The sequence below is a fragment of the Callithrix jacchus genome, chromosome 8, assembly GCF_049354715.1.
Source record: "Callithrix jacchus isolate 240 chromosome 8, calJac240_pri, whole genome shotgun sequence".
NCBI lineage: Eukaryota > Metazoa > Chordata > Mammalia > Primates > Cebidae > Callithrix > Callithrix jacchus.
This window is the reverse complement of record NC_133509.1, coordinates 139,425,604-139,448,876: the sequence shown is the minus strand read 5'-3', so window position 1 is coordinate 139,448,876 and position 23,273 is coordinate 139,425,604. Positions and strand designations below refer to the sequence as shown.

Sequence of the window (23,273 nt, the reverse complement as noted above, 5' to 3'; positions counted from 1 at the left end):
GGCCAGGGGGCGAGGCCCTGGCAGCTCAAGGGGGCTCTGATCTCAGGGCCCAGCTGACTTTCCAGCTGGCAGCCATGTCCTCAAGGGAAGGGGTTTAGACAGAATCTGAGGCCCTGAAGCTGATGGGGTCCCCTGTCCCCCCTGCCAGCCCTGACCCACTGGACATGGGGACTCTTCAGCCTCTCCCCCACCAGCCCTGACCCACTGGACACGGGGACTCTTCCCAGCCCTGAGAGCTCCTTGCCTGTGTCTCCAGCAGAAGGTGGGGTGGCTCCTGCCTCACCTCTGCCTGACCCTGATCCAGGCCACAGCCATCTAGGGCCCGGAAGGAGGGGCAGGAGGCAAGAGTGGCTTCTGGGACCCGAGGGTCAACCCCGGTTGGGTCTGCCCTTGGTAGCTGCACTGCTGGATTCCAGGAGCTGGTCTGGGGTAGCCCCGTGGCCAGGGTGATGGACATCCATGCTGCACACAGACACAGACCTGGCCCTGGCTGGGGGTCGCTGGAGCCCAGACACCATCACCCTGGAAAGGGGCAGCTGGGCCTGGGGCATGCTGGGAAGGGACTGGGGTCCTGGCCATGGGCTCTGCAGGGTCCCTTGGGGGACTGGGCCTCTCCCAGGCAGGAAGGTGGGAAGTGGGGGTACGACCTGGGGCTCTGGAGGCAGATCCCCCGTGCTGCTTCTGAGCTGCCTTCGCTTCTCTCCTGGCTGTGTGATAATGGGTATCCCTGTTCTAATTCCACTCTGGCTAAACTGAAGGAAAGATCCTTACGCTTACATGTGTCCGTTCCTCGAAGTCAAAATAAAAACAAAGCTCTTGAGTCTCCAGCAGGGATGAGGAGGAGCGTGGGGTTCTCTCTGCCCTCTCCGCCTTCGGCCCACCTTGCTCTCATGGTTTCAACTGTCTGTCATTTTGGGTCACACAGTGCCCGTGGGCTTTGGTCCTTTCGTTTCAGAAGTTTTGGGAATTCGGGGTTGGCCTTCCCGAGGTTCTGCCGTCCTGTCTGTACATTTCCCAGTGGCTTCGAGTCTCACTGCTCCTCATGTGGCCTCCACAGGCGGGAGGATCCGTTTGGAAGGATTCTCGGGGCTGTGGTTCCATCTTTGAGCAGTATTTATTCAAAAACACCTGAGGTCGTATTGTGGGACCCTGCAAACCCATGACCCTGCATTGCCTTTGCAGCTGTGGCTGTGGGAGATGGGCCTGGGTGGTGTCCCCGTCAGAACTGGGGCTGGAGGGGTGGCCCCAGCACGCAGAGGCTGAGCCTGAGCCTGAGCCTGTGACTGGCCTGAGACCCAGCCTTCGGGGCCCCTGCTTCCACATCCAGATCATGGGGCAGGAACCTGCCCATCCTGCTCCCTGCGGTGGGAGGAGATGGGCTGGGTCTGGGTAGATGGTGCTGTGGTGACTGGGGAGCGCGTGATGCTGGAGGGTCTGGGCAGCCTCCACCTGGTCCCTTCTGGGCCACTTCTGGAAACAGCCCCTTTTGTGGTCTCCACCCGAAACTCGGCTCCCTGGATTCCAAAGCTAGCAGTGACCCTGGAGTCCATGGCGCCTGTTCCCTGGACCTGGGTGGGGGACACGCCCTGACAAAGGATGTGTCACGCCCCATTGGGACGTCCCTCAAGACCCAGGGGCTTGGTAAGCCCCGCACTGGGGAGATGCGCCCACCCGCGGGCCTGCAGGAGACGGGTGCTTCCAGGGACCCAGGACATCTGCTCTGCTCACGGAGGCTGTCCCCTAGCACACCTGTTCTGGCTTCTCTTGTTTCTGTACTAACTCCAGTACTGAAGGAGGCCACAGCGTTTTAATAGAACAGGGTCTCCCAGCTTGGTGGTGGGACAGACAGAGGAACCACTGGGGGGGTCGTCCGCCATGCCCCGCCTCTCAGGCCAGCCCCGAGGACACTGGTCTGATTGCCCCTGTGTCTCTCCTGGGCAGTTCTGCCTGGTGTCTAACTGCAGGCTTCCCTGCTTTGTTCAGCCCTCCCCCCATGTAGGCTCTGGAGGGGCCCCTGGTGTTTGTCACCCACTGGTGACTTCAGCTCTGCAATCTGGTGATAAAGCCACAATCACGGACGGTCACCGGGACCCATAAGCCCCAGCTGCTGGGTGGCGATGGCTGGTTCCGGGCTCTGTTGGGTGTCCCCGGCCTGCAGAGCTGGGCGCACATGGCTGTATTCTGAAGGCTGGGGGTGTTTGGACCCATAGAACTGAGCACAGATGCCCATGACCCGGAGGCCGGGAGTGTCCAGGCCCCTTGCCGTCGCCTTGGCTTCTATGCCTGAAGCCACCCCTGATGAGGAGTCCTCCCCTGGGGCCTCTCCAGACTCATGGGGCTGAGTAGAGGGTCAGACCTGGGCTCAGAGGATGGTACCTCACCTCTAAGGGACCCACCTTGACAACAAGATGGGGTTTCGAGGTCTGGGTCCCCCCAGGCCCTAGTAGCAGAAAGGCTGGGTTTGCCTCCTTCCAGCAGCCCCTTGGACACAGGACACAGGCCGTATGTCCTCCTCAAGAGGGCAGCCAGGCCAGGCCCCAGCCGCTGCAGGAGTGCCTGCTGGGGTGAGGAAGGGGTCTTTGGTCGAGCCTGGGGAGCCCCAGCATGGAGGCCCCCAATGTTAGCAGTAGGATCCTCTTTCTAGTAAAATCTCACGTGGACCCAACACAGGAGACGGGGCGCTGTGCTGACAGGTGTGGCGGGGCTGCCCGCTGTGCCCCAATGTCCGCTCTCATGCCAGGGGCCCCCCTGTTCTCAGTCAGCCCCAGGCAGCAGCCCCTCCAGCCCCCACAATTCACCAAGCAGCAGGGCCAGGGCTTGGGCTGTCTCGGAGCCCCAGGGTGCTGGGGCTTTCCCGGAAGCCTTGCCCATCCCCCATGTCAGAGCCACAGCAGGCCACGCCAGCCAGTGAGGACCACATGCCGCAGGTGCAGGACAAGGCCGAGGAGCCAGGCCCGCAGGTCCTCCAGCGCCGTTGCCACGGGCTTAGACCGGCCACAGTACAGGCCCAGGGCCACCACGAGCAGGACACACACGCACAGCCGCAGGAGCAGGGAGCCGCCGTGTGGCCTGGGCCGGCCAGGCGCTGCGGCCAGAGGGCGGGCAGCATCAGCGCCAGCGCCAGCCAGCCCCACCCTTCCCTGGAGGACCCGGGTTGGTGGGGAAGGGATGGGGAGATCCCACCCTGTCCCTGCCCATGGCCCCTCCCCAGCCTCTTGGAGGCCCTGGCCCTGTGATACCTCCCTCAGGGAGAGCGTGAGGGTGGGTGCACACAGGGAGGGGGCAGTGGGGGCAGGAATGTGGGCTCAGAACTCACCCTTGACTGTGGCCGTGGCGTCCCTGACAGCAATGTCTGGGAAGGAGAACGTAGAATCGGCTGGGGGCACCTGCCTCAGTCTATCGGGTGCCCCTGCCCTCTCATCGCACCCTGCACCCCCACGGACCCTGAGACGATTCACTGGTGAGAGACCCAGGCCTGGCAGCACCCTGAGACCTCCCTGAGTGGACAGTCATGATTCAAGAAGCCACCGTCATGTTTTCCGCCAGTTGCCATTTCACGGCCAGGACTGTGTCCAGGGACCCCGCGGGCCCAGGCCTTACTGGGTTCTGCCACTGAAGACAGGTGGCTGTGGTCCCCCCATGCCCTTGGCCCTGCCAGAGCTGCGTGGGTGTGGCCGGTGCCCCAACTCCCTCTTCCTGGACACCACCCTCCCAGCCGCTTGCTGTGGGTGCCCTCTTACAGTGGATGGTCACCTCTGGGGGCTCTCGGAACCGCACGCGCCTCGAGGTCCTCTGGGGTTCGGGCCCTGGGCAGCGGTGCTCCGGCCGGCTCCGTTTCAGGATGGAGTGGGGGCACCTCCTGTTGTCCTCCTGGAACGGCGTGGGAAGCAGACAGTGAGTCCCCTCTGCTGGACACAGGCCTCGTCCTCTGGGCTTTATGCAGAGGGAGCTGCTGTGGGGAGCCGAGAGGGGCATGGAGACCCCTAGACCTTCCCGTGGGCAGCTCCATCGTGGCCAGGTCAGGGTCGAAGCCCCTATGGTGTGGCGTGGACTTGGTCAGGGACCAGCAGGCAGGCTCACCCCCAGCTCTGTCCCTTCGCCCACTGGGGTCGGGATTAATTTCTAGGTGTGACGGACATGGCGGCGCTGACATGGACTGGGAGTGTCTGTGTTATTCCGAGGCTGCACACACAAAGCCTCCCTGAGCTCTCAGGACACCCCACTGGGAGGCTCTGCTCACACCCAGGCATGGAGAGGCCAGTGACAGGGCAGGAGGCCCGGTGGGACCCAGGTGGGGCCAGCAGCACTGTCCCGAAGCCTGTACCCCGTTCCGGCTGCTGTGTTCTGGTGGGGCTGCCACCTCCTGTGGGGTGAGGGGCGGTGCCTGGACAGGGACTGTAGGGCAGCCAGGCTCATGTCAGGGGCCTAGGAAAGACAGGAGCCCCTCCTGCCCCGCCTCTTCACGCAGGGCCCCAGCAAGCCTCTCTTCCTCTGCCGCTGTCTCAGCTTCAGGCTGCTGGACAGGGGAAGGGGCTGCATTGGCGGAGGGACTCTGGCTTAGGGGCCAGAGTTTGCAAGCTCCACGGGGCAGGGGCTGGGGCAGGGCCATGAGGAGGGCTGGTTGGTGACCTTGGCCTCCTTTTCCTCCTTTTCCTTGGGGCTGAGCCTCCCAGACTGTGGGCAGGGGCAGCTCCTGCACATTTGCCTCCCTGGGCCCTTCTCGTGCCAGTCTGCTCAGGTGTTTGGGCCCTGCCTGAGTTTGGAAGATGGAGCCAGAGTTTTGGTCTGCTGTGAACCTCAGCATCCTGGCCTGTGACACGGTGACAACTGGGGCTGAGGTGCCTGGGAGCGGGGCTGGCACTGAGGTCGCTCCTGGCTGGGGCATTGCTCGCTGCGCACAGCCTGCTGAGCGCCCATCGAGGCTGACCCCGAGGGCGTGAGGCCTGCCCCTGCTGTGTCCAGCCCAGCGCCTCCTGTGCCTGTGGCCCTGCCTGACCTGGCAGTGCCTGGGAGTGTGGATGGAGCCTCAGGCCTGAGATCTGGCCCCTGACCCTAACCCTAACCCTAACCCTAACCCTAACCCTAACCCTTGGTGACAGTCTTGACCTGTCCTCCTCTCTCCACCGTCTTCCCTCCTCCAACACCCTCTGCCCTGCCCGGGGCTGCCTCTTCCACAGCCCTCCATGGCTCCCACTTCCTCTGCCAGGCTGTGCCCCACCTGGGGGCCCTCGGTGATCCCCCTGCCCTCCTCCCATCACCCCCTGATTCCTTTCCTCTTCACCTGCTCCCCGCCCCTCCAGCCCCAGTGGAAGCCCAGCCTGCCAAGCCTGCGTCCCGGCGGCCCGCCTTACCCTCTGCGCCGCACACCCCCGTGGGCGCCACACGGCCTCCTCATTCTCCCTGGTCTGACGTGGCGTCTCTCGCCGGGAGTCGGGGCCCAAGGCTCTTGCCGCAGTCCTCATCTACTGGAACATGGTCCTGAGAGAAGCGAAGACGTTATTTATCATTTACTGTGCAAGCAGCACTCGGAGGAATGAAAATAAGAGGAGATCCTCCCCCGGACGCCAGGCTGGCTTCCCGGGCCTGCGACGGGCCACGCTGATGAGCAGCGCCACTGTTCCTCTGTGGCACCCCCAGCGCAGATAAGGCCTGCTCCCTGCTGGTTCAGAAACCCCGTCGCAAGCAATTGCCGGGGCTGCTACAGGCTTCATAACCGTCCTCTGTAATGGCTGCGTAATATTCCCCTGGGCGAGGGCCTGTCACGTAAAGCCGCCCGATGCCGGGTGTTCAGGAAGTTTGCATTTTAACGTGTCACTTGCAGTGCTTTGAGGGCGTGGCTAAGGCTGCAGGGAACATCTTCCTTCGTCTCCTGTCAGTGGTGGCAAGCCCTGGGCTCATGGGCTGGGAATTGTTGGGGCTCTGAGGCTGGGCCCCCAGAAAGGCTTCCCAGAAGGTCATGCCCACCTTTTTGGGCTGGTGCTGGTGGGGGGCCCACCCCTCAGCACAGCTCAGATGCTCTATGTCTCTCTCTGCCCCCCGATTCTGTCTCTCTATCTCTGTCTCTGTCTCTCTGTCCCCCTGCCTCTCTCTGAGTCTGTCTCTATCTCTGTATCTCTCTGCCTCTGTCTCTCTACCCCCCCGCCTCTCTCTGATTCTGCCTCTCTCTCTCTATCTCTGTGTCTGTCTCTCTGTCCCCCCACCTCTCTCTGATTCTGCTTCTCTCTCTCTATCCCTGTCTCTGTCTCTCTGCGCCCCCGCCTCTCTCTGATTCTGCCTCTGTCTCTCTGTCTCTGTGTCTGTGCCCCCCGCCTCTCTCTGATTCTGCCTCTGTCTCTCTGTCCCCCCGCCTCTCTCTGATTCCGCCTCTCTCTCTCTATCTCTGTGTCTGTCTCTCTGTCCCCCTGCCTCTCTCTGATTCCGCCTCTCTCTCTCTATCTCTGTGTCTGTCTCTCTGTCCCCCTGCCCCTCTCTGATTCTGCTTCTCTCTCTCTATCTCTATCTCTGTGTCTCTGCCCCCTGCCTTTCTCTGATTCTGCCTCTGTCTCTCTGTCCCCCCGCCTCTCTCTGATTCCGCCTCTCTCTCTCTATCTCTGTGTCTGTCTCTCTGTCCCCCTGCCCCTCTCTGATTCTGCTTCTCTCTCTCTATCTCTATCTCTGTGTCTCTGCCCCCTGCCTTTCTCTGATTCTGCCTCTGTCTCTCTGTCCCCCCGCCTCTCTCTGATTCCGCCTCTCTCTCTCTATCTCTGTGTCTGTCTCTCTGTCCCCCTGCCCCTCTCTGATTCTGCTTCTCTCTCTCTATCTCTATCTCTGTGTCTCTGCCCCCTGCCTTTCTCTGATTCTGCCTCTGTCTCTCTGTCCCCCCGCCTCTCTCTGATTCCGCCTCTCTCTCTCTATCTCTGTGTCTGTCTCTCTGTCCCCCCACCTCTCTCTGATTCCGCCTCTCTCTCTCTGTCTCTGTGTCTGTCTCTCTGTCCCCCCGCCTCTCTCTGATTCTGCCTCTCTCTCTCTGTCTCTGTGTCTGTCTCTCTGTCCCCCCGCCTCTCTCTGATTCTGCCTCTCTCTCTCTATCTCTGTGTCTGTCTCTCTGTCCCCCCGCCTCTCTCTCTCTGTCTCTGTGTCTGTCTCTCTGTCCCCCTGCCTCTCTCTGATTCTGCCTCCCTCTCTCTATCTCTGTGTCTGTCTCTCTGTCCCCCCGCCTCTCTCTCTCTGTCTCTGTGTCTGTCTCTCTGTCCCCCCGCCTCTCTCTGATTCTGCCTCCCTCTCTCTATCTCTGTGTCTGTCTCTCTGTCCCCCCGCCTCTCTCTCTCTGTCTCTGTGTCTGTCTCTCTGTCCCCCTGCCTCTCTCTGATTCTGCCTCTCTCCCTCTATCTCTGTGTCTGTCTCTCTGTCCCCCTGCCCCTCTCTGATTCTGCTTCTCTCTCTCTATCTCTATCTCTGTGTCTCTGCCCCCCGCCTCTCTCTGATTCTGCCTCTCTCTCTCTATCTCTGTGTCTGTCTCTCTGTCCCCCCGCCTCTCTCTGATTCTGCTTCTCTCTCTCTATCTCTATCTCTGTGTCTCTGCCCCCGCCTCTCTCTGATTCTGCCTCTCTCTCCATCTCTGTGTCTGTCTCTCTGTCCCCCTGCCCCTCTCTGATTCTGCTTCTCTCTCTCTATCTCTATCTCTGTGTCTCTGCCCCCCGCCTCTCTCTGATTCTGCCTCTCTCTCTCTATCTCTGTGTCTGTCTCTCTGTCCCCCCGCCTCTCTCTGATTCTGCTTCTCTCTCTCTATCTCTATCTCTGTGTCTCTGCCCCCGCCTCTCTCTGATTCTGCCTCTCTCTCTCTATCTCTGTGTCTGTCTCTCTGTCCCCCGCCTCTCTCTGATTCTGCTTCTCTCTCTCTATCTCTATCTCTGTGTCTCTGCCCCCGCCTCTCTCTGATTCTGCCTCTCTCTCTCTATCTCTGTGTCTGTCTCTCTGCCCCCCGCCTCTCTCTGATTCTGCCTCTCTCTCTCTATCTCTGTGTCTGTCTCTCTGTCCCCCCGCCTCTCTCTGATTCTGCTTCTCTCTCTCTCTCTCTATCTCTGTGTCTCTGCTCCCCGCCTCTCTCTGATTCTGCCTCTCTCTCTATCTCTGTGTCTGTCTCTCTGTCCCCCGCCTCTCTCTGATTCTGCCTCTCTCTCTCCATCTCTGTGTCTGTCTCTCTGCCCCCTCCTCTGTCGCGCTGCTGGCTTCCCGGCTGTGAATCGTGCCTCCTCGCCTCTATCCCTGTGTCTTTGGTGGCGGAGGCTGCACTCTCCTCATTCTTGCTCGCCGGTGGAACCCCCCCGCCAGTGTGAATTTTCTTTCACAGTCTTGGTGGGGTTCTTGACTTCTGGGCGCTCCTCCTCCCTGCCAAGGGGTGCAGAGCCCACCAGGCATCCGTGTAGATAAGCTGGGACCGAGTGTCTGTCTTTCAAGGGCCCTGGGGGTGATAAGCCTGCTTCTCTTGCTGCAGGTTGGGAAACTGAGGCTAGAGGGGGCTGGTGCTTCCCTGGGAGCTGATGCCAGGCCAGGTCCTCCCTGCTCCTAGCTGGATAGGGGTGGTGTGGGGGCCTCCTGCCGCCCCAGGCTCTCCCTGCGCTGGGGTCCTGCGAGGGCACTGGCGCCCCCGCCCCTCACAGGGAAGGTGTTTGCATTCTCTGAGGTGCTTCCCTGGCTTCCACTGATGCCCCAGGACCCTGTCCCTGAGCGCTGAGACACGCAAGAGCGAGGGCGAGGGGCTTACATGGTCCTCAAGGACATTCCTCCAGGGTCCCCACAGGGCAGGTGCCTCAGAGGTGAGGACAGGCCTGTGGGAGGAGCTGGCTTCGGTGGACTGCAGGGACTCGGGCGGCCTGTGCCGTCCTCTATAGGAGATAACAGTGGCTGTGACCGCTTCCCCGAGCGGTGTAAACACTGCAGATGAGCAGAGCGCCCCGTTAATGATGTCTGGGAGGACGCTGCCTGGACGGGTTCAATCATTTCAAAAGGGAGCAATTTCCTCCTATCTCAGGATCAGGTTTTTATTGCAAATAGGGTTGTGGCAGGAGCTGGACGTCCTGGGCGGTGGCGGGGACAGGGCAGCTTATCTTCAGGACCTGCTCTCAGAGGTGGCCGTGGGAGAGGTGGTGCTCCAGGGCCCATCTGAGCTGGGGCCCCGTCTCCTGGGGCTAAGGTCACTGGGAAGGTGGGCTCTGCATAATCCCCAGGCTTAGGGAAGCCGCAGAGCCCCAGGCCGGTCGTGGTGTTTTGGGGCTGCTGCCCGGCAGGGCAACCTTGACCACCTGTCCTCAGCAGGACTGGAGGGGGGAGGAGCTCTCCAGATGCCCTGGGCTCAGTTTCCACCCTGGGTGGAAAAGAAACTCTGCTAAAGCCTAGGGGTGGGGTTGGGGGTGGAGCAGAGACCCCCAGCAACCTCCTGGAGCCAGAGCCCTGGCTCTCCCTCTGCCCAGCGGAAGGAGGCTTGTGCATTTGGGGCACCTCCTGTGGCTGCACAGCTTGGGGCCCTGGAGCAGCCTTCCAGGGGCCCAGCCAGGTTGACCTCTCATGAGGAAACAGGCCTGGAGAGGCTCAGGCCAACGGCGACGGTCAGGGACGCAGGGCTGGACATCGCCCCCCCCAGCTCCTGCCAGGAGCACTTGCTGTTCAGCCCTCTTGGGCTGGGGTCTGCCAAGGGCCGGTGGGACAACCTGTGTGTGCACATCTGTGTGAGTGAGTGCACACATGTGTCAACACGCCCGGGAGTGTGCATGCGTGTGTGTGTGTGAACTGCACGTGATGTGAGTGTGCACGGGTTTGAGTGCATGGCGGCATGGCTGTGTGTGCTTACATGTAGTTGTATTTGTGTGTGTGCCTGTGAATGTGTGTGAGTGCGTGTGTGGGTGTCCCTGCATGTGCCTGTGTGCACGTGTATGAGTGTATCTGCATATGTGTGGCTGGATGTGTGTCTGTATAGAGTATATGTGAGTGTGCCTGTGTGGGCAGTGTGTTCGTGTGGGCACCTGGCTGTGGCATCGACCGTCAGTCGCTGAGCAGTGTAACTTGGAGAGGATGTGACTTCGTCCCCCAGGAACAGAGCTCTGCCCAAGTGTGGACCCTCAGGACTTCCTGTGGGATGGCACCTCCCCCTCTCTGGGTGTGGGCCCCAGAGCACGTTGCGCGATCACGTGTGGCCTTAGGCACGTCTCCTAAGCTGCCAGGGCCTCGGTGTGTCAGCTGTGAGTTGGGTGAGGAGAGCAGCAGCCTCTGTGGGCTGGCATGAGGGCAGGAGTCGGTACACAGACCCGAGTCTGCACCAGGCGTGTGCGCCACCAGCCACTGTTGCCCTCACTGGGGGAGGGGATGAGACCTGGCCACCCAGGAACAGAGCTCAGGTGGCTCTGCCCACGTCTGGACAGTCAGGACTTCCTATCGGGTGCTACTTCCCCTCCCGGAGACCTGGGCCCTCTCCAGAGACACACCTCCACGTGGGCCAGGCTCTGCTCCCAGGCGGCCCCCGAGCCCTGCCAACCCCTCCCTAACTGGGCGAAGGGGAGGCCTGGCCCAAGTCCTGGGCTCTGTCCTTTTGGGCTCTGTGACCTCCCTGGGCCTCATTTTCCCCACCAGAAGCAGGGGAGGAGTGGCTCTGGCATGCTGGGCTGGTGGGGGTGGAGAGGCCTGGGGCTCTGGCAGGGACCGTGTGTAACTGGAGGCCTCATGACAGATGCAAGATAAGGGTGGAAATAGCTTCAGAGCCTGTGCCTGCCAGTGTCCCGCTAGGCCGGCTGTGGGGAGGGCATGTCCACCGCGGAGACTCTGCCCCTACACAGGAAACGGGAACCCTATGGAGCCTCCCTTCGTGCTGGGGGCCTGGGGGGTTCTTACCAGCTCCTCTACTGAGAGGGGCACCAAGCTCCCTTGGGGGAGGGGAAACTGAGGCCTAGACAGGGAGAACGGCTTGTCAGGCTTCAGAGCCTGGGTTGGGACAGAGACTGAGGCCAGGGCCAGGAGCGCCCAGCTGTGGGCCTGACCTGCTGGTGCTACAGTGAGAGCCGGTGCCATGAGGGCTGAGGCCCAGGGCCCTGGTCTGGGGTGTGACCCTCCAACAGTCTTTTTGGGTCTGGCCCAGTACCCCAAAGACCCCACCTCATCTTGAAGCCGTCGAGAGATGTGAGGGCACTGATGGAACCCAGCGGTGCCAAGTCCTCTACCTCGAGTCCCTCCACCGAGAGACCAGCCTGCAGCAGGGCATGGGCTGGGCAGCGGTTCTGGCCGGGTTCAGGGGCTTGGATAACGCCAAGCTTTGGGGCCCAGCCTCTGCGGCTCCCTCCTACTCCTGCCCTGGCCTCCAGGACGCCACCCGCTGAGCTCCCTCCCACTCCTGCCCCGGCCTCCAGGACACCACCCACTGGGCTCCCTCCCACTCCTGCCCCGACCTCCAGGATGCCACCCACTGGACTTCCCACCTCCTCCCATGCTGCTGCCTCTGCCTGCCCCATGCTGCTGCCCTCTCACCCACAGCCCACCTTCTGGGGTTTCTCTGTCCTCACTGAGAGCTCCTCAGGGTGAGCAGGACCCCCCCCATGCAGCAGCTGGCTCGAGGGAGACCCTGACACCCCACCCACCCCACACAGAGAGGGCCCTTCCTCGGCTCTGAGCACGTGGCCTGGCATTCCCAGCTCAGCCCTCACCTCGTGCTGTGCCCATTTATACCGCAGCTTCACAGCCTTCCAGGCCTGGGGTTCTGGGGCCCTGAGCCACCACAGCCGAGGCCGGGCTCCCTGCCTCCCTGGCACAGATGCAGCCTCCCCCAGGGCCTCTCAGGGGCTAGAGACGGGGACCAGCCTCCTCAAAGCCAGAGACTTCCCTGGGAGAGGGTGGCAACTCACAGCCCCCACCCCACTACTTACAAACACACACCCACACAGACACACACACACAGACACACACACACACAGACACACACACACACACACACACACACACACTCTGTCTCTCTTTCTCTGTCTTTCTCTGTCTCACTCTCTGTCTCTCTCTGTCTCACTCTCTCTGCCCCTGCCCACCTGGGCTCCTACCAGTGCTGCACCTTGGGGTGGCTCGCCCACCGGGCCGGCCCCGAAATCCACCGTTGGCCACAGCCTTGCTGTGGCGCGTGTGAACTGGAGCTCTTGCCGCTCACGGCTCAGCTGACAAGTTTCCATTACGGTGACAGAGCAGTGGCCTCAGCGGCCCCGAGGGCCCTGACCGACTTGCTGCTCTCGGGACAGCCGGGTCTGTGGGGAGCCTGTCACCCACGGGCTCGGTGGCACAGGTGGAGTTGGGCCTCCTCACTCTCCCAGGCGTCTTGGTTCTCTGGCCGCAGGTCTAACCTGCTGACCCTGGGCTGCAGATGCGGGCGGTGGAAGAGGACGGGGACCGTGGGCCCCACCTTGCTGGCCTTTCCTCTGCAGGGCAGAGCACAGCCAGGTGGGGTGTCTGGGCTCCTGGGAAAGGCCTTGGCTCCCATCCCAACACTCACCATGGAACCACGCTGGCAGCTGCCCACATAACACTTAAGTAAGAGGGAATTGTGCGGAAGCCCCTGGCTGCGCTGACCACCCGCCGGCCTTGCTCAAGTGCCTGCAGGCCCCACCAGGAAGGAGTGGGAGCAGGAGCTGCCTGGTGGCCCCTGAGGCCCCTTTCTGTGCCTAGGTGGGTGGCCCTCACACCCAAGGGCTCGGGGTGGCAGCAATGCCCGGTGACGGCTGCTCGTCTGCTGGGTGCAGGGGCACCCTAGGCCTCGAGAGCCCCAGACAGACGCGGCAGGACACCCCAGGCCCTCCCTCCCTCCCATACGTGGAATGGGGTTGTTGGCCAGCTGTCCAGGGCACTGCAAAGCTCGGTAGGTGCCCAAGAAATGGTGTCCTGAGCTGGGTGGGGGACCCACGGCCACACAGGGCGGACAGGGATTCACTTTGACTCTACGCAGAAAAGAGCCTGTTCCCAGGGATTCGCAGATGCTGAGAACCAGGCTCCAGTCCCCGGAGTCACGGATCCGTTCTTGCTGTGCTGGCCTGCGTAGACCTGCCCTCTCAGGATGCCCCCATCAGGGCCCTGTGGGGAAGGCTGGCTGGGCTCACGCCTGACATGGCTCCCTGCATTTTGCTGAGAGTGAGGCCCCTCCTCCAACTGCCCAGGCTGTGTCACCCGACATCGGGTACCCTGGGAGGCTTTTGTATGGCCAGAGACCCTCACCCCACCTGCTGGGTTTAAATCGGCCAGGATCCCTGCTTCCCCCAGAGGTGGCCTGGCCTCAGACAGTGTGGACACAGGGCCAGCCTGGGACTCTCTGTTTTAGGGAAACTGTCAGTCCCAGGAGAAGAGGGAAGGGTGGCCACCCTGAGCCTCTCCAGGCCACTCAGGGTCATCAGCGTGTGCTCTGCCCTGCCTCTGCCCACACCTGCTGCCCACAGGGTGCAGGGTCTGCACCTGCGCCTGCCCTTGGCAATCTCTCTGCTCTGCAGCTTCACACCCAGGCAGGTAGTCAGCCCCTCTGCCTGGGGCTGGAACTTACCTGGCTCTTTCCTGGCTCTCTGAGGGACAGAAACAGGCTCTTCGGGGCCTCTCTGCGGGGCACAGTCCAGTGAGGTCCTGGCCCCTCCCGGCCGGTAACACCCACCCCCAGGCCCTTGAGAGCTGAGCCTCAGACAGGACTGCAGGGCACACAGGTGGATGGGCCAGGCCTGCCCAGGCCTCCTTGCGAGGGCTCTGGTCTGGAGGTGCCACCGCCTGCCTGTGGGGCTAGGTCTGCTGCGGCCTTTGTCTCCAGCCCTCTCTGCTGGATCGCAAAGCTGGGCCAGCTGGCAGCGGCGGTGCTATAATTACTTCTCCCCTTTGGCAGAAATAGCAGCGACCCCGAGGACAGGCCACTGGCCTCCGAGCAGAAGGGGGTGGCTGTTCCCCAGGCCCCCAGTGGACAACAGACCGGGACTTCAGATAAGACCAGAGTGTCATGCTGTTCCCCGCCCTCCTGGCCCAAATGTGCCCCCTCCCAGGCCAATTTCAGAGCTGCGCAGCTCTTAGAAAAACCTGTGGATTGGAATTCGGGGCAGAGAAGAGGGGGAAGGTGCTGGGGCTGCGGGAGGGGAGTGATCAGAGTCCAGCCTTCAGTAAGACCCTGACCCAGCAGGGGGCCTCCGAGGTGGAAAGGTGCCCGCTCTGCCCCTGGCCCCTGTGCCCGTGTCCCTGTGAGTCCTGAATTGGGGTTACCAGAGGGAGAGGCAAAGGATGGGTCCCACGCTGCCGGTTTGGGGCCCACTGGCCGAGAGTCAGTATTGCCCTGGCAGGAGGGGGCAATGTCTGGGTCAGTGCAGGATGGCAGGGCTGAAGGGCCAGCCTTTCTCAGGGTCCGTCCTGGGCTCGGTGTCCACCCACCCCGCTGAGTCTGCCCCTCATTTGTAGATGAAAGTGCAGCTCTGAGAGGTGAGGCAGTCTGCCCAGAGTCACACCGCCTAGAGGTGGCGTCCCGGCTCAGGCTTGGTGGCCCGTCCTTGCCAGCCCCCGATCTGCTGGTGCACGCAAAGGCAGGTCTGAGAGGCTGGTGAGGGCACCACCACACGTGATGCCCTCCACACACAAAACCTGCCTGGTTTGTGGGGCTTTGAATCATTTGAGGGAGCTGTGGGAGGAGGTGTGGGGAGACCCATGTTGCTCCATTAGGAGTGGGGGTGCAACTCCCTTGGGTCAAGCTACAGGACCCCCGGGAGCCTGGGGTGTCGGGCTGGGGGACAGGGGGTGACTGCTCAGGGCCAGCTTGGGGGCTGCCTGGACCCAGTGGTCAGGAGCTCACCATCTGAGCATTCTCATGGTGGCCATCGGGGTGGGGTTCCACAGACTGGCACTCCCTTCGCCTCACCGCCGTCTTCTGTACAGGGCAGGGGTGGCAAACTCTTCTCATAGGGGGCTGTATGAGCACAGTGCGCTCTGTGTCTACAAATGGGGTGGGCCAGACCAGCTGGAGGGCCGTGGTTCGCTGGCCCCTGTTCCAGGGACAGCACTGAGGAAGGCTGGCTGGTCCTAGGAAGAATTGAGGTCCTGGACCCAGACAAGACCCCTCTCCCACCTGTGCCCGACTTGGGCACCTCTTCTCGGCTTCCTGGGACTGGAGCTGTCCCTCCAGGATTTCAAAGGTTGGGGGGCTCCAGGGCAATTCCTTCCTGACCCTTCTTGTTGGCAGAGGGGAGGGGTCGGCCAGCACGCAGACCTTGGGAACATCCCACTCTGGAAAGGCTATGCGGACTGCCCTGTGGACATGCCCTCTGGGTAATTTATCAGCCAGCTGATGGCTCCACATGGGGCTCAGGTCCCCGCAGGGTCATGTTTCCAGCCTTACCTGATAAGGCCGGGCTGCACCCTCCTCCCCTCGTCCATTGCGCCTCACTCCAGCCTGGGCTCTCCAGGGCGAGATAAGGCCGGCCCAGGGGAGTGCTGAGCTGCCCAGTGCCTGTGCTGGGTAGGGCCAGGGAGGAGCCCGGCTGTGCCAGGCCTGCCCACAGCTGGCTGGTGGGCCCACGTGCCCACGGGCAGTGACGCCAATGACGTGGTTCCCAGGTTTGCACCCACCCCGTCACTGTTCAGCTGGGTGACCTCTGCTACACCCTCACCTCTCCCTGTGAGCTGGGAATAAAGGATGTCCCACCCTCCCCAGATCTTCCTGGCGTGCCCACCCTAAGCAGGGCCCTGGGGACACATCGACTGAGGCCAGTTGGCATTCAACCGGAGGGTGGAGCATGCCCAGTGGCCGGGCGCTCCTGAGTGCTGGGGAAGTCCAGCGAGCTGGCCGGGCTGGGCTGTTTTCCTTGGGGTGGTCCTGGAAGGTGGTTGGGGTGGGGTGGGTGGCACATGGGAGCGGAGGCTGCAGGGGCTGATGAGTGTGGCCACTCTGCTCATGGCCACGTGGTGCTGGCCCAGGCTCCCAGCTTTCCCTGGACCCAGTCTGGCTGGAATGGGGAGAGCCCCGAAGGGCCTCAGCACAGCCCCGTCCATGGCTGCAGGGTTGAGGGTTGGGCCGGAGGGTGTGCAGGCCCCAGGCTGACCTGGGCCAGGGAGGAAAGGGCCGGTGGGTCTAGGAGATGGGGGTGAGGTTCAGAGCTGGTTGAAGCAGAAGGACCCTGGGCATAAGAGAGGCTACTGCTGGCCCAGGGGGTGGGGTTGGCCATGGCCTCATGTACAGACGCCTGGAGGCCAGCCCTTCCCCTGCCTGGCAGACAGCCCGAGGTAAATTCCTGCAGGCCGGGCCGACTGCAGCACCAGGGCTTGTGACGGAAATCGGTCCAAAGGTTCTCCAGGCGCCTCTGGGGCTCAGGGCTGCACCCCCTGCCTGCTGAGGCCATCCTGAGCCCCAGTCCCCTCTGGCGGCAGTGGGAACGTGCCTTCGTAGTGGCCGTCTCTGCAGTGGGTGGTCCGTGGCTTTGTGAGCATGGGAAGCCTCCCAAGAGGGCTTGGTGGAGCGTCTCCAGCTGGGTGAGGACGTGTGCGTTGGGGTCATGAGAGGCCCCACAAGCCACGACCATGGTAAGAGGGTAATGGAGAGAAGGCCTGGGGGTGGGAGTAGGCACACGGTGTGGAGGTGGCAGGTGAGTCCGGGGGGGGCCACTTGAGCAGGCCTTGGCCACTGGTACACTCAGTGCCAGTGACAGGGCAGGAGGGACAAGGAGTCAGGTCCCTGCGGAGCTTGCCATGTGGTGGTCACAGTTGGGCTCGGCCCGAGGACCCTGGGGGTTGATGAGAGTGGGCTTAGGAGAGGAGGAGAGGGAATGGGGGAATGAGGAGGGTGTGCGTTTGGGGTTACAGGGCTGACGCATGCTCGGAGTGAGAGCCGGGACCTGGGCTGTGGCTCCACAGGCACAGGCTGCTCTGCACAGGGACTGGTGGGGAGGATTCCCTCCAGGCAGAGCTGACCATGGGAGGAACAGCCAACAGTGAGGTAGTGAGTTCCTGGTCACTGGAGGCAAGCAAAGGAGGATTTTTGCCTCAGGGGACTCTTCAGGGTCCCACAGACCTCAGGTGGGGAGAGAGGTGGGAGGCCAGGGAGCAGATTCTGGGCGTGTGGGGGTGCCCTGTGACACCCTGGTCCCGTGTCTGCTCTCTGGCCCTGACACGTAGCTGCTGGAGAGGCGCTGCCCTTCCGGCTTGTGGATGCAGTTAGCTCCTGCCCCAGGTCACAGCCGGAGTGGGAGGCCAAGGCCCCTTCCGTGCAGCCTGCAGCTTGTCATTCTCAGGCTGAGGCAGGGCCTTTAGACGGGGCCATGTATGGTCACCCTGTTGCTGAGTCAGAGCCCTCATTAAGAATACAGGACACCTGGGCGCTGCCCCCAGCCCCGAGTGTGGCAGAGCCGCCCTGGGTGACAGCCACACCGGTCTCCGCCAGTCAGAACCACACAACGCTGGAGCCCCTGCTGGTCCCTGAAGCTGAGATAATGGGGACCTCTGGGCAGTGCGGGACACTAACCAAAGCGGCCCTTTCCCTTCTCCTCAATTATCCATGACCTCCAAGAGGCTGTGAAAGTCCTCTGCTCTCAAAGGCGCCGTCATTACAATGATGCATTTTATTTATAAAGTCGGTCCCTTCCTGAAAGCCAGCTGCCTGGGGGCCGAGCATAAACCATAACCAAGTCGGGTTCCCGCAGCTGCCTGCCTGTCAGTTTGCTTATCCAGCGGTATCTTAGGGGTTAGCCGGAGGGGCAGGGAGGTCCTTCCACCACCCCCCGACCTGTGGAGGGTTTTGGGCTCAGAGGGGAGCCCATGTGGGGGTCCGTTTGGGCTTCTGGGGGACAGTTGGGCTCCGGGGTCAGATGGTCAGCCCAGGTTCCCACTGTGGGTGCCGTCCTTGGCCTCTGGGCCTGAAGACCCACCACAGGGGCCCGCTATGGCTGAGCTTCACACTCATCCTCATTCTCACACAGACAGCCTCATTCTCACACCGGAAGTGTGCGCTCCCTGTGACGCAGGCATGTCACACATCTGTGGACACCTGCGGGCCCTGCCGTCAGTCTGCAGAAGTGCTGTGTGCTATAAAATGGAAATAAAACTCCAAGCCCCACAACTGAATATGGCCGCCTCTTGGCCAAAGGGACGCCAGAGAAACCTGAAAACAGAGTTCCCAGGCAGGATGGATGGGAGGGCAGAGCGCCTCACTCACCCCCCCGCTTCCCTGTGGGGGTTCAGGCAGGACTGACCAGCACCGTGAACCGAGCGATCGCAGGCGGTGACCCTAAGATACTAACTATAAACAGGACCGGAGGCCCCGCCAGGCCGGGGTCAGGTCATGCACCCCACAGGCCACTGTGACCCGGCGTGTCGTTAAAAGACTTAATCTTAACTTAAAATGTTCCTTTCTGATGACTCTAAATTTGTCCACAAAGCTTGACTTCTTTAAGTAATTACAGATTAAAGCACGTCTGGCCCCACCGATGACGTGTCAGCTAAACCCGTGTAGAAGCTCCGTGAATCATGGCTGCCTGAAGACGGCCTCAGGGCCACCCACTCAGGGCTTCCTGGGTGATGCGCTCCTTCCTGGGCTGCGCCCACTCATATTGGCTCAGAATGAAGCTCTGGAAAGTATCTTGTGGAGCTGGGGCTTTCTGTTAGCCACGCGCCAACATTTTATTTATAACGTCAGTCCCTCCCTGAAAGGGACATCCACATCCTCCATGAATGTGTTAGCTCCTCATACAGTTTAGCTCCCCTTCCTCCCTCCCCGCCCCGCCCTGAGCCCTGGGCCTAGCCTCATTGGCCGATGAGGACAGGGACTCTGGAGGGGAAAGCACCTTGCAGCTCACCGAGGGGGCTCAGAGCCAGGGCACTGGGTGCCACACTTGGCCATGACTCCCCTGCATGCAGCTGCTGGGACCTGAGGCGCAAGACACTGGGAAGAGCTTCGCCCTCAGAGTCAGTGGGGAGGGAGTCCCCACCTCACCCTGTCCTGGCCCTGCGACCTTGGGCAGTCAGTGCCTGGCCGAGAGCCGCTGCCTCCAGCCACGGGGGATCCTCTTCTGGAAGGGCTGTTGCAGGTTCTGAGGGGTGCTGCGTGCCCCCCTGTGAAAGCAGCAAGGTGGGGCTGGCCGGGCAGGTACACACTTCTGGTCCCTGCGGGGGGTGGAGGGGCCTGGGGAGGGAGGCCAGGGTCCGACCGAGGAGTGTGAGGTGGGGCTTAGCCCTGGGAGGAGCCACCAACCCGGTCACAGCTTTCAGGTCTGGGACGAGAGTGTGAGGTCTTTCCATAATCAGAAGCGGGGGCTACACACAGCTCAAGTGTGCCACAGAAGTTCCACTGGACAGATTCCCGCCTGACACAGTCACATGTGCACAGCCAGGCGTGCCGAGCCTCACATGCATGCACGCACACGCACCTTCTCTGTCTCATACCCCCGCGGGGCCCCCGCAAGCTCTGACCCTGAGAGGCTGTGTGTGGCCCCAGGCTCGTTCAGCAGATGCGGGCAGACGCCCTGTGTGAGCCCCACTCTCCCGGCTCCCCATCACAAGGGTGCACCCAGCCATCCTATCTCCTTGCCTGTAAGGGGAGGACGGTGACCCACACACCCCCGAGGCCCCAGAGGCTGAGTGTGGCCAAGTGCCGCCACCGTCATTGTCAGCAGGGCCCAGCACCTGCCCTTCAGTTCAACAGGGCCCAGCCCACGAGAACCCACTGGGGCAAACGCAGCGAGAGAGCACAGTCACAAATCCTGCTACTCCTCCGGGCCCACGGGGAGAAAAGGGGGCTCTGCAAACAGCCGTAGGCCGAGAGTTGCCCAAGGCCCCTCGGGAGTGCCCCTCATGCTGCAGATGCTGACCGAGGCATCCAGGTCACAGGGAGGTTTCTGGGCCGCACGCGTAAGCCATGTGCACACCCCACAGCTGCACTCATGCCCAGGCAGGGTGCACACGTGCCGGCCCATGGGTGCCTGTTCTCCCAGCATCTAGGGTGCTCTGAGGTCACTTATGGCCCCCGACCCTCCCACCTCCCTTGCTCTTTCCTGTGGCAGGAGGTGTGTGAGCAAGTGCCTGGCATCTGCTGGGAGCAGCAGGAGCATGTGTGCCGTGTGTGCCATGTGTGCTGCGTGTGTGTGTCATGTGTGTGATGTGTGTGCCACGTGTGTGCCCTGTGTGGTCTGCATATGCTGCCTGTATGTTTCATGTGAGCCACGTGTCACATGTCTTATGTATGTGGTATGTGTGTTCTGCGTGTTGCACGTGTTGTGTGTGCCACATGTGTTGCACGTGTTGCGTGTGCCATGTGTGTTCCGCATGTCAGGTGTCTTGCATGTGCCATGTGTTACCTGTGTATTTTGTGTTGCATGTGTATTGTCTGTTTGCTGCATGTGTGCTACATGTGTTGTGTGTGCCTTGTGTGTGCAGTGTGTCGTGTGTCGCATGTGTGGGTGGTGCATGTTGTGTGTGTGCTGTGTGTTGTGTGTATGCCGCGTGTGCCTAGTGCATTGTGGGTGGTGCATGTGTGCTTTGTGTGTGCCATGTGTCACATGTGATGCATGTTTTGTGTGTGCCATGTGTATGTGTCACACGTGTGTTGCATGTGCCACGTGTGTTGTGTGTCTTGTGTGCCATATGCCATGTGTCGTGTGTCATGTGTGATGTGTGTGTTGTGTGTGCCACGTGCCTTGTGTGTCATGTTTTGCGTGTGTGCCATGTGTGTTGCGTGTCTTGCGTATGTGCCTTGTGTGTGCTGTGCGTAGCATGTCGTGTGGTGCGTGGTTTTGTGTGTGCCTTGTGTCATGTGTGTCACATGTGTTGTGTGCCACAAGTGTTGCATGTGCCACATGTGTGCCACGTGTGTGGTACATGTGTGACTTGTGTGTGCTGTGTTGCATATGCCATGTGTGTCGTGTGTCATGTGTCATGTGTGTTGTATGTGGCGCATGTGTGATTTGTGTGTGCCATGTATCATGTGTCACATATGCCGTGTCACATGTGTTATGTGTGTGCCACATGTATTGCACATGTCTTGTGTATGTGCCTTCTGTGTGCTGTGTAGCATGTGTGCCACATGTGTGTGGTCACGTGTGACTTTTGTGTCATGTGTGTTGCATATGTCATGTGTCATGTCACATGTGTGTACCACACGTATAGCATGTGTTGCGTGTGTGCCACGTGTGCTGCGTGTGTACCACGTGTGTTGTGTGTGGTGCATGTGTGACTTGTCTGTGCCATCTGTCACATGCCATGTGTGTCATGTGTGTCACATGTGTGTTGCACATGTCTTGCGTGTGTGCTGTGTGTTCCACATGTGTTGTATGGTGCATGTCTGCCTTGTGTGTGCTCCGTGTATCATGTGTGCCATGTGTGTCCTGTATGTCACACGTGTCATGTGGTGTGTGTGTGTGCAGTGTCATGCGTCACATGTGTGTTGTATGTATCACATGTGTCACATGTTTGCCTTGTGTGTGCATGTGTGTTGCATGTGTCATGTGCGGTGCTTTTGTGTTGTGCACACGCTGTCATGTGTGTCACGTGTGTTGTGTGTTGCTGCATGTGCCGCGTGTGTGCCGTGTGTGCCACGTGTTGCCATGTGTGTGTCCTGTGTAAGCTGCAGTGCCTCACCTAGCACCACACAGGAAGCCAGGCTCTGGCCTCCACCTTACAAGGCAGTTTGTTTGGGACCTCTGAATGTTGGCCATGTACAGTTGTCCATGTTGCACAATAAGGAACTAATTTAGGTTTACTGGAGGAAGTGTCACATGTGCTGTGGGGGCCTCTTGATGTGGAGTATCCAGGAGAGATCCCGGAGGTCAGAGGGCACAAGCAGGCTCATGTAGGAGGACCTGTGTCTGTCCATGCTCACCGTGTCCGTCCCGGCCCCACCTGCCCTGGCCCTGTCCCTCACCTGTGCCTCCAGCCCCCACAGCTACACCCAAGGCGCTGCCGCCACACGCTTGCCACCTCCTCTTCCCCTTGAGTTGGAGAAGACCCACCGTGAGCCGGCACACATGCCCGCCCTGAAGCTGGAAATCGCGGAGGGCGGCACCCTCACCAGCAGGGTTTGCACAGTCGCCAGGGCTTCCCCAGAGGCCCACATGGAGATCACACCCGAGGCCGCCGGCTCCCTGCGTGGGATCATGTTTGCTTTGGAGGGACGTGTGTGTGTCCTGGTGGGGGAGCCAACAGGGAGCTGGGGATTCCTAACCTGCGCCCACGTGCCAGGCGGGAGGCCAGAGCCCTCCGGGGTCCTGAGTGCTTCCTGTTTAACACCAGCCACGGGGGCGCTGCCTCCAGACGGTCGGTGACTTCGTCGTGGTGCACGGTCTGCGGGTGCACGAACACACCCCTCCACAGCAGCCTGAGGAGCGGACCGTGGCTAATTACGTTCTAGACTTTATATTACACGAAATGGGGGAATCTTCTATAAAATCACCACTAAATGAGAGCCGAGTGCTGCGTGCGCAGGGCCGCCCATAAAGGATCCCTGCCTGGCAGCTCTGAGAGGGGCCGTCTGCCTGGCCGATGTGGGGGGTTTATTGCTCACCGTATGATAAAATAATGGGGTCATTAAGAGAAAATACCTCATGGAGCATTAAAATTAGAGGTGGTGAAACAGTCCCCTTTCCTTTTGGGGTTTATGTAGAGCTTTTACGCAGTGTTCTCGCTGTGACACTGGAAGTCACACCATGACTGGGTGGCTCAGCCTCCCTGTGCTGGCTCTGGCTGCCCTGAGGTAGGATGGAGGCTGTGGGTAGGAGGGTATACCTTCCTGCTGACGGTATCGGGAGGCTGAGGGCAGGAGGGACTCTCAGGGGATGTGGGGACCTCCCCCCCTTTGCCACACAGGAGGAAACTGAGACTGAAGGCAGAGCAGGTGATTCTGTGGCCACAGGCAGCGTCACTGAGCTCCTCGGCAGAGGGGCTGAACCCTGAGGGTGGCCAGACAGGGCCTGCACGACCTCAGCTCCTCCTGCTCTGGCCCCAGCCCAGGTTCTGTCCTCACCTTGGTGTGGGGAAGATGGAAGGAACAGCCCTGCCCTGTCCTTTTATGCCACATAAAAGGCCCTTGAGACACATCATGGCCATCTGGCTCTGTCTGCAGGTTCCTGAGCTGCGGCAGGTGTCCCTTGTGGGCCGAGTCAGCTCAGTGTCCAGCCTCCTGCCCCCACTGGACCCAAGCAAGCATTAGGGATGGGGGGCCTGTGTGGGAGGCTGGGGTCCCCCAGAATCCCTGCTTCCAGGCTGCCCTGGGGCTGGGAGTGGGGAGGACACCCGGGTCACCGGCATGTTAGAGGTGCCGGGCATTTTTCTGGGAGGCAGCCTGG

At 61.3% G+C, this 23,273-nt stretch overlaps 1 protein-coding gene across 6 annotated transcripts; it reads right to left on the bottom strand.

The window, feature by feature from the left end:
• Positions 1–784: 784 nt before the first annotated feature.
• Positions 785–15,392, bottom strand: C8H14orf180 (chromosome 8 C14orf180 homolog). Of its 6 annotated transcripts, none has more exons than XM_078335881.1 (5): positions 15,347–15,392; positions 5,352–5,478; positions 3,741–3,870; positions 3,317–3,352; positions 785–1,514 (listed from the first exon to the last, which is right to left on the bottom strand). In XM_078335881.1, the coding sequence occupies exons 2-5, from the start codon at positions 5,460–5,462 to the stop codon at positions 952–954; spliced, it is 840 nt and encodes a 279-aa protein (XP_078192007.1). In that variant the 5' UTR covers positions 5,463–5,478; positions 15,347–15,392; the 3' UTR covers positions 785–951. The 6 variants fall into 6 exon arrangements, with proteins under 6 accessions (XP_078192007.1, XP_078192006.1, XP_078192010.1 ...); XM_078335880.1 differs by lacking the exon at positions 15,347–15,392 and adding an exon at positions 13,529–13,791; XM_078335884.1 differs by having other exon boundaries at positions 1,096–3,085.
• Positions 15,393–23,273: the final 7,881 nt, after the last annotated feature.